Source organism: Notolabrus celidotus, chromosome 8, assembly GCF_009762535.1.
Source record: "Notolabrus celidotus isolate fNotCel1 chromosome 8, fNotCel1.pri, whole genome shotgun sequence".
NCBI lineage: Eukaryota > Metazoa > Chordata > Actinopteri > Labriformes > Labridae > Notolabrus > Notolabrus celidotus.
This window is the reverse complement of record NC_048279.1, coordinates 19,488,166-19,498,549: the sequence shown is the minus strand read 5'-3', so window position 1 is coordinate 19,498,549 and position 10,384 is coordinate 19,488,166. Positions and strand designations below refer to the sequence as shown.

The 10,384-nt window shown below is 38.0% G+C and overlaps 2 protein-coding genes across 5 annotated transcripts; both read left to right on the top strand.

Moving 5' to 3' along the window:
• The first annotated feature begins 246 nt into the window (after nt 1-246).
• On the top strand, nt 247-3,265 carry ndufs8b (NADH:ubiquinone oxidoreductase core subunit S8b). 3 transcript variants are annotated; one of them, XM_034689666.1, is made up of 7 exons: nt 247-361; nt 1,195-1,243; nt 1,331-1,396; nt 1,515-1,604; nt 1,952-2,124; nt 2,544-2,672; nt 2,764-3,265. In XM_034689666.1, exons 1-7 carry the CDS (start codon nt 281-283, stop codon nt 2,893-2,895), a joined length of 720 nt encoding a protein of 239 aa, XP_034545557.1. In that variant the 5' UTR covers nt 247-280; the 3' UTR covers nt 2,896-3,265. The 3 variants fall into 3 exon arrangements, with proteins under 3 accessions (XP_034545557.1, XP_034545558.1, XP_034545559.1); XM_034689667.1 differs by lacking the exon at nt 247-361 and adding an exon at nt 983-1,084; XM_034689668.1 differs by lacking the exon at nt 247-361 and adding an exon at nt 992-1,115.
• A 1,315-nt stretch (nt 3,266-4,580) lies between these two features.
• ran (RAN, member RAS oncogene family) lies at nt 4,581-8,716 on the top strand. 2 transcript variants are annotated; one of them, XM_034690455.1, is made up of 7 exons: nt 4,581-4,672; nt 5,487-5,529; nt 6,701-6,785; nt 7,457-7,582; nt 7,699-7,886; nt 7,999-8,169; nt 8,321-8,716. In XM_034690455.1, exons 2-7 carry the CDS (start codon nt 5,494-5,496, stop codon nt 8,363-8,365), a joined length of 651 nt encoding a protein of 216 aa, XP_034546346.1. In that variant the 5' UTR covers nt 4,581-4,672; nt 5,487-5,493; the 3' UTR covers nt 8,366-8,716. The 2 variants fall into 2 exon arrangements, with proteins under 2 accessions (XP_034546346.1, XP_034546347.1); XM_034690456.1 differs by lacking the exon at nt 4,581-4,672 and adding an exon at nt 4,680-4,811.
• Nucleotides 8,717-10,384: the final 1,668 nt, after the last annotated feature.

The following is a 10,384-nucleotide window of genomic DNA, read 5'->3' as shown; positions in this document are numbered from 1 at the left end:
TATTTTCTAAAATGTTTAGCTTGCATGGAAGTGATACTCAGTTGCTCAATATATGATGACGCCTACAAAATGTGACAGAGTAATACATGAATAATATTCTCTTCTTTTTGTGTCTGTAAAATTCCTCTTATCCGAAAAATATGTATACTGCTTGTACTTGTTGTAAGGGGAGCCTCAGGTATACGTATGTAACCTTTAAACACATTTAAATGTTGCATTGAAAAGCAGCGTCATTTTGTAGTTACCTAAGGCGCAATGGGAAATTACGAGCACCACTTGAATGCGTCATAAACACAACTGCGTAGTTCAGGGTCTGCTCTGCTGTCCCCGGGTTGTTGCTCATCCCATACTTGTGACAGAGGTAAGTGTGGAAGAAAATGATAATCGAGACAAACTGGTATTTGGTTTAAGTCAAGTCATGAATAACTATTTAGGTTGAAACAATTTATTTTTCAGCGCTGAGCTTGGTGGAGGTCAGGGGTTAGGGTTCAGCTGGGAAAGTCTCTCGTGGAATTAGCATATTTTTCCATCATCGAATAAAACTTTATGAAGCCACCTGTTTTGACAATCATAGGCTAATTTTGATTATATTGCTTGTGCTTTACTTCCTTTTAAACTACTCTAAATTTCTACCTTGTGACATTAAAGTGGGTAAGTGGCATAGGATATAACCATATTAATTGTCAAAAATATGTAATATGTCATCCGTATGAACAGACGATACATACAAGAAATAAATGTGTTACATATTAAAGAAAACTACATAATAACAATTTAGAGGGGCGTCTTGAAGTTTGTAAATACTAGTTGCTTAATAAAACCTTTAGAGGAGATGATTGCCAACTTGCTTACAGACATTTTAATCTCATTTTATAATGCTACAGTAACGCTGGAATTGGTAGCAATAGTATCCTACAATTCAGACTACAGCTACCTTAATGTTCACGTCGAAAAATGTCCCACTCTGCCGGCATGCCATGAACGTGGCAAACTGCTGACGTAAGAGGAGGGATTTGGGGCGCAAGATTAGGCCTGCAGGATGCTTATGCCCAGTCAGCTACCATCCTCCCTCTCCTGTCTCTTTGTAAAGTGGTTACTGTGATACAACAATGGAGGTTTCCAGTAATACTGTGTACATTTTAGTTCCTTAAATAAGTCTATGTCAGAATGCTATTAACTGTCCTCTCTGCTCAGATGTCTGCTGCACTCAGTCTGCGTGTTCTTCACTGTTACTCAAAGCCAGGTACCTCTATAGAGGATGTTACCTGAGTAATTCTGTCTGCATGCACAAAATTAGGTAATCTCAAATGACATGTGTATGTATTTCTAGGCACTTTTGGATATGGCCCTGGTGTCGTGCGATCTTTCTGCCTTAGTGTGCAGGCAAAGGGCTATAGTAAGTTCTACCTCAAAATTGTTCAATGCGACAAACCTGTTAAAATTTTGCATTCTCAGTGGAATGACCTCACATTATCTGACTATTTACTCATGTCTCCCTTTTGCTTCTCTCACAGAGTATGTAAATGCACAGGAGCTGCCAACAGACCTGAAATCAATCACGGACAGGGCTGCCACAACCCTCCTTTGGACTGAACTCTTCAGAGGTCACATATATACATGTCCCATACATACATACATATAACATGTATTTTTTAATTATGAAAAACTCTGATTGAAAGATAGAAAAAAGATGATACATATATCCTACTAACAAATAGGCCTATGTTCTGTATTGTCACAGCCTATTTGGCTCATTATGCGTCATCTCCAGAATATTTAAATTATTTATTTTTTTTAAAGCATAAAGGCTTGATTTTCTACTTTAGAGGTCATGTTAGCTGTGAACAGCTCAGAGGAATATGTTTGTTATGAAAATATAGTCAATAAAATCAGCATCAGTCCTTTAAGTGAGTTGTGGCTGTCTTTTGATTTTGACAATGCTTTTTGACAGGTTTGGGGATGACCCTTAGTTATCTGTTCCGTGAACCTGCCACTATCAACTACCCGTTTGAGAAGGGCCCCCTCTCTCCTCGCTTCCGTGGAGAGCACGCCCTGCGTCGCTATCCTAACGGAGAGGAGCGCTGCATTGCATGCAAACTGTGCGAGGCCATCTGCCCTGCTCAGGTAAACACGAACACACTGTATTTGTGCTACATAGAATGAGCTTTACTAAAGTGGAGAGGGCTTGTCTTTTCAAAATAAACCCAATGATATATATACATTCTGGATGTAAGAGAACAAGGATTGTTTTTTTTCTTTCTACTTTTATGATTTATCTTACATAAGCTGCATTGTTTTGGTTTTTCCTCATTTCATTCATATCATCCTATCCAGTTTGCTTCTCTTAAAACTTCTGGATATTTATAAGTGTTAGATATATGTAATTTGCATGCTTTTCCTTCTGCATCCAGGCATATCTGTGCTTTTGTCTCTTACTGTACATATACAGATCATACATTGTACTTTTTAAAATAAAGAGCTTGATTTTACACAGTGCTGTATAAATCATGTGTCTGTCATACCTGACTCTGTGTTGAACCCAGGCCATTACAATTGAAGCTGAGACTCGAGCTGATGGCAGCAGGAGAACTACACGCTACGACATTGATATGACCAAATGTATCTACTGTGGCTTCTGCCAGGAGGCCTGCCCTGTTGATGCCATTGTTGAGGTAAGAAGATAATTCTGTATCAAAACCTTAAAGCATAAAAATCTGATATTACTGTAAATTTATGTCTAATGTCTACTTTTCCCTTCCTCAGGGTCCAAACTTTGAGTTTTCTACTGAGACTCATGAGGAGCTGCTGTACAACAAAGAGAAGCTGCTCAACAATGGAGACCGATGGGAGGCTGAGATAGCAGCCAACATACAGGCAGACTACCTGTACAGATAGACTCGCTGTTGTATGTGCACACTGCCCCCAAAGATGTATTATCCAGCAAAACGATATACTTAATCATCTCACTGTGCTTTCAAGAGATTATTTGTCGCTTTAAAGAAATGACAGAGTTTCATGTGAAAGGTGAAGCCTTGAGGCCTCATATATGCTGTTGTCAAACTGAGAAATGATACAAACACGCACAATTGTTGTTTCTTGTGTTGTTCTGATGGATTGAGTTAACCTGTGGATGGAGTCTGTTACCCACAATGCACTTTCTGTCATAGAACATTCCCGATTACACTTTAAAAGCCTGTTGTACCTCTATGTAGTTGTTGGTTACCAACGCTTTTTGAAATACTGAAATAAATGACTTCAAACTTCACCAGTTTATTCTCTTGTTGAATTAAAAGTGTCAGAAAAAGGGGTCGATTAACTCAGTACTTGTTTATGAGTAATTGTCTACAAATTTTCTTATCAGATATGATTCAAGTTCTTCATGAAGCAAAAGGGAGAATCTCTACAATTGATTTCACTGATAATGTATCTTCTTATATGAAGGTTAAGTATAAAACTAAGCAGGTCCCATTGAAGTTTAGACTATTGGGCCCTAGGCACGATTCAGTGTTATCTATTCTGCTATCCAGCTAAAAAGCATATATGAAAATAATCCACATAGAGCAGATCATCATCAGATCAGATGATAAATACATAGCAAAACATAATTTACTTCCTAACTGTGTTCAGAGGTTGTTTGAAATCAGAGAAAGCAGGCATGACTAAAGAGGAACAGGTATTTTTTTTAAAACAAAAAGATAAGGACAAATCTAAAACAGAGGTGTGTATCGGTAAGAGGGGTAAACTTTTGGAACAGTTGTGATGAGGAATTAAAAATGTGTAACTCCCTTTGTGTATTCAGAAAAATGCTTAAGAATAAAAAGATAAATAAATATATAAATATAAATAAATATTCTTGATCCCCAGGGGGGAAATTCAATTTTTTTCACTCATGCTATTTTGGACATGCTACACATACAGTTTTTTTTTTTTTTGTATACATACAAATGCACACACATGCCGTGAACATGCTTAGGGAGAGATGTCAGAGTGAAGATACTGCAGTCAACCAGCGCACCCCGAGCAGTTGATAAGAGAAAAAAAAAAAAAAAGTCCCTCATGGTTAGTGGTTGGGTGAAGCCACTTATTGTCAAACAACTGTGTTTACTCTTTTTATATCATAATGACAACAGAAACTACCCAAGAAATCATAAACTCTGCAAGAGTATGTAAACTTATGAGCACAACTGTATATGTCTATATATACCATCTTGATGAATCCCTAAGTGATTGTTTTGTTTTTTTGCTTTTATTTGTGATTTTCACATGGCTCCTATGTTGTGGAGGGAAGTGTTGGTTGTGGATGCAGACCAAAATAAATCTAATCAATCAATATCAATGAGTCAATCGACATTGTTTTCTGTAAGACCAAGATGTTTGCAGTGGCTCTGAATTTAATTAATATGATACGTAAAAAAAACAAAATGCAGTATGTGGTACAATCTGCTACTATGATACGAAGTGTTGGGGGTAAAATTGAAAGTAAGACTGTCCATCCGAACTAATCTTTACTTGCTACATCATGGTACATGAATGCTTTGGTTCCTGCAGAGACTTTTATTACATTTTACCGCTGCGGTGGTCACGTGATAAGGGCGGAAACTGACTCATAGGCCACGCTGAATCTCCCGCGAACGCAGCCATTTACTTCTTTCCTCTCGTCGCAGTGACACCGGTGAGTCTCTATTATTCTCCCTCCTCAGGCCATCCTTTTTAAGTAGCCTTTGATTTTGGGGGGAACTCTGTCAGAATAACGTTGAACGTTTAGGATTGCCCAGGGTTCGTATGTTGTTTAATGAGTAGCCACGTGAAAGGTAAGCAACTCGATCAGGCCTTTAATTTTCTCCCCACCAGCTAACTTTAGCCTTTAGCTCGGAGAAAAGAATGGCTTCCATGCCGCGCTAGCTAGCAATGCTATTCCCATTTCCACTGCTTTGTTCTTGAGATCCGCTCATATTTCTCTGTTTTGGGGAACACGTTGTTCTTAATAAGAATCTTAAATGTGTAAAGTTAGGTTGGGAGCCAGTTCTTCCTTGGGTTTTCACTGACTGCATCATGGAACATTAGATGGTCCTGATTGTTGCAGAACAAGAAAAAGTGCGGTCGGTCGTCGTATGGCGCAATATCGTTAGTAGCTCAATCGCTAGCAAACTGGCGCTAAAACACCGAGTGAGGGCTTTACATTGGTAATATCTTAACATTATGTGTATAAGTGCATTACATGCCTTAATAAATACATTGTTTTGACGTAGTGTGCGATTTGGACGCAAAAACGTCAACGGTAACGTACTGATAGCACCAACGGTTTGGGCCGTTGGGTAGAAAATGCTAGAACCAGTTAGGGGAGAGAGTTTGCTCTAATGGCCGTCCACCAAAACCTCCACAGCTTCTAATGAAGACTCTTATTTTAACATCACATTGTGTTCATATCTATCAGCACTAAGGTTTTTCAACGTGATAACCATCCCGCATTGTCCCTTTCAACGCAGGTAAATCATGACCGAACAACAAGCGTGCGTGGCGACTTTCAAGGTAAGTGTTGTTGAATAATAAACACCAGTGCTGGGTGTATCGATATACCGATTCTGTGGTATCGATATTTACACGCTACTCATTTGAGTACCCTTATAAAATAGCGATATTAATTAATATGTGCGAAATGAAAGCGCATGTGTCACTCCTGATTCTTTTAGGGTAACTTACTCCAAAGTTTTGTACCGACAAATTCAGAGACATCATGATCAGTGTCGTTTTAACATTAGGCATGGTGAAGAGGCTGTTTGAAGCTTTGCACTTACAGAATTTAAATAAAGGATGTTTATTATTTGTGTTATTCTAAATGCATTTCATTGTTTAGGCCAGCAAAGGATTTGCATATTAAACTTTTTAAATTAACAGTATTTGTCATGGGACTTATCTTTAAATGGTTGCATTTCATAAAATAAAAAATAAAAAAAAGTTCAAAATCTTATGTCTTCTTGTCCAAAACTGCAGTATGCACCAGACATACAGAGGATTTGATATTAAGTTTCTCTCTCAGACCCTAGCAATGACAACAACAGATAAATGTAGGAAATAGCTAGGAAAAGATAAGCTAAAATTAAAAAGAGTAAGCTAATAAAAATAATAAAATACAGTCTAAAACGGTGTAAAAACTTTGCTATAGCACTAAAAGTATCTGTATCGGGTCTGAAATAAATTGCCAAAAAGTTATCTCCATCGTATCGAATCACCCAGCACTAAGGAGACTGGAAATGAGTGAAAATAATAAAGAAAACAATTCATTTTTATTTTTTAGAACTACCCTCACTTATCTTCTCCAATTTGAGGAATGACATAACGTCATTAGGCCACAATGATAAAGAAGGAGGTTTGGAGGATTTCCAGAGGAGTAGGATTTGACACCTTGCTTAAAGAGAAGTAAAAGCCAATACCTGTGATTGTAAGGAATTAAGTTGAGCTTGATCAAGTGGGATTCTGAATATAGCAACAAAGGGGTCCATCTTAACCTGAATACCTCGGACTTTTGACATGGTCATAAAGTAATCCTTCCAAAATTGATGTAGTCTAGGACAGAAAAACACTGCTTATCTTTAATGATAATGTAGAGTGATGGTGGTACCAGTCCCTATGCTAGCTGCTCTCACAGTTGGTGTGTTGAACCAGTATAAACCAGTCTAAACTAACCTGGTGTTTCTTACAGCTGGTGTTGGTTGGAGATGGAGGCACTGGGAAAACAACTTTTGTGAAGAGGCACATCACAGGAGAGTTTGAGAAGAAATATGTTGGTGAGTTTTTCTTTTGTTATGAAGTGACTGGCTCTTAGGTATGTAGTGTGGAAAATAACGTAAAGGTGTGGTAGAATGCCAGAGCTGAGCACACCTACAGACACAGCCAAATGTTCCCATACAAAGGTAGTGATGTATTCGGCAGCAATTATGAAACAATGTGAATGCAGCAGTGAAAAGACAAAGCAGAATTTTGGTCATTTGGAACTTGCATATATCGAAACACTAAAGAAAATGACCTTCTCAGATGTTGGCATTAACCTTTTTGTGTATATATGTGTAAGTAGTACAAGTTGTTAAACTCTTCTTGATTCTATACAACTTTAAAGTCCCATACATCAATATCTTCCACTTGATGAAATCAAAGTAATTGTCCACCAATGATTCAAATTTATGTTTGCTACCCAGTTAGTGCACACAGTTCTACTCATCCACTGAAATATGGTTGTTACTTGATGGTTGCTTTAAAACAGGCATATGCTGTCAAAGGCAAATTGTGATGGCGTTGCCTCTTTGAAATATATGTAGATAGTGGTGTTATTTTATTTGTCACTTCAGTATGAAAGTCATATGTATAATATCTTTTATTACAGGTATCTTCTTTGTTTTTGTTTTTTTTTATGTACTGCATTCCCTTCTCTCATACATCTCATGTTTGCTTGTATTTAAAGCTACCCTTGGTGTAGAGGTGCACCCGCTGGTTTTTCACACTAACAGAGGAGCTGTAAGGTACAACGTGTGGGACACAGCTGGACAGGAAAAGTTTGGAGGGCTGAGAGATGGCTACTACATTCAAGGTGCGATTACAACATAAAACGTGCTTTTTAGACCTCAGACAGTTTGAGCATTCTCAACAACATTTTGAATCTGGTACTTTGAAGAGTTTGTAAAATCTTTCCCCCCGTCTCCACAGCCCAGTGTGCTATCATCATGTTTGATGTCACCTCAAGAGTCACCTATAAGAACGTACCCAACTGGCATCGTGACCTGGTCCGTGTCTGTGAGAACATTCCCATTGTCCTTTGCGGAAACAAAGTGGACATCAAAGACAGAAAAGTCAAAGCGAAGAGCATTGTGTTTCACCGCAAGAAGAATCTGCAGGTAATGACTTCTTGGTTTCGTGTGTTGTAGTTCAACTTACAGACCACAATGAGTTGACCCTTTAATACTTTTTGGATTTGCGTTTCTAACTTCTGTGAATGTTTGTTTCCAGTACTATGACATTTCTGCCAAGAGTAACTACAACTTTGAGAAGCCCTTCCTGTGGCTAGCAAGGAAGCTGGTCGGTGATCCTAATTTGGAGTTTGTGGCCATGCCCGCCCTTGCTCCCCCAGAGGTCCAAATGGACCCAGTCCTTGCTGCAAGATACGAGGAAGAGCTTCAAGTGAGTATTACTTTAAGTTGAAATGTTTCACTTATGTAGCTGTAGCGTGTAATCAATGTTACCATCATATCCCCAAAGAAGTGTTTAAGACTTATAGGAGACTTATAAACAATAGGACTGAAATTATATATTTTTTTGTCTTTCTGATTAGGTTGCATCACAAACGGCACTCCCTGATGAAGAAGATGACCTCTAACCTGTTACCCTACTATGTCCCTCTATCCCCCCTTAACCGTGGACAGGAAGTTGTTGGAATTTGCCCCCCTTACTGTAAAATCCCTTTTCAGATTTTTTATTTTTGAATTTTTTTTTGTTTTTGTTTTTGTTTTTGTTTTAAAACTAAGAAAAAGAACTTGGTGAAAAAGTTGTTGTTCTAATTTCACTGTTTAAGACACACCCATCCTAGTGTTGTCAAAGGCATGGCAACGTGCTACTCTTCATCGTCGAGCAACCACCACTGCACTTACCCAGCTCACATAATGCTGTTGTACGGTGTACTGGAAGCACTAAGTGAAGAAAACTTTGAATAAAAACATTCTCAAATTAACATGTCTGTTTTTGTTACCATTTTAAGAGTCTACAGAATGTCAGCAGAGACCCCTGGTTCATACAGGCTTGAAGTAATGAAATTGTCCTCTTCATAGATAAGGCAGGTGTTATTTTGTCAGTGGTTATTAAACTTGTCCCACTAATCAATGGTGTTCTTGCAGAAATGTATTATGCACCATACCAGCCCTTTGGGCTGAAGCAACTAAAGCCTCAAAGTGTACAGTTTAGTCCAATTCTTTTTATTTCATTCAATCACTAAATAACTTCCTCATGCCCTGAATGATACACGTACACTCGTAGTGGTTGATTCATCTTTAAGTTCTTAAGATACACATCCTTTTTGCCCTTTTCTCCACCAGGTAACCAAACTAATGGTTAAAATGTGACTTAGTCTGGCATTTCACCTCATGAAACCAATCTTTGCATGAAATAAATCTTTGCAAGTCCACTATCAGTAGAACTGTTTGTCACTTTCAGCCACATGAGGCATAATCCGTGGTGGGAAAAGTACACAGCTTCATTACTTAAGTCAAAGTATAGATACTCCAGGTCAAAGTATTCAAAGTACTTAAAAACATTGTTTTTTCACAATACATAAATACAGTCAAGAATACATAGGAGTACATTCAGTTACATTATGTTTATTTAGAAACTATTACTTGAAATCTCTAAAAACTATACCATGGACTAAAAACAGAAACTAAGTTACTCCAAGAACAGACAACTTAGTTTGAAATGTTCATCTGGAATGAAACAAACGATACGTAGCTCAACACGCTTTCTCAGGTTGGACAGTGAATGTTTGTATGTTAAGGCAGAAACAGGGAGAACATTTCAAACGATACGAATCATTCTTCGTTTCAAAAACCTCTAACACGGGCTGAAGATATGGCCATGGGTGCTCAGGTGGAGAATTATAGCCATCTTTACCACCTCTAAATGAACTGCCTGATCTGAGTGAAATTTGCTCTGTTTGCTCCACGTTCAACCATGGAGACGCACGATATACAGGTATGACTAAACTACTGAGACAAACAGAACTACACAAACACATTTTACTGTCTTAGGGATCAAATTTCAGAAAAGAGAAGGAAATTCATGAGCTGACTTCAGAGCAAAAGTAGTGAGTAACTAGAGCACTGACAGAAATGTAGTGGAGTAAAAGTAATAAGTTACCCCAAAAAATAATACTCAAGTAAAGTACAGATACTCAAAAAATGTACTTAAGTACAGTAGTAAATTTACTCTGTTACTGTCAACCACTGGGCATAATTATGTGGTTAGACTAGGTTAGGAGTGAGAATGGTCCCAGCTCCCCTGCAAACCTGGGTTTTACACACATTTTTGGTAAATCTTAGTAGAATATGAATAAACCCATTATCATAATTTGCGGTTATTGTGACCATGTCTTCGAGGCGAGATTTTTAATAAATATAACTAAAAGCTTTGTTTGACCAGGTCGTATAAACAGGTGGAGTGGAGTTATCCAACAGTAAAATGAGACAATAAAAATGTTCATACAATGTAGCTGCGATGTGAAGTATTCTGTTTGCCACTCTTTGTTGAGGAAGGTGGAGTGATGGAACTTGGATAGACGAACGCCCGGAAATATTTACAAATCTTTCCAACCATCGAAGGAGCTTTCAGTATAATGAGTTCAACACGC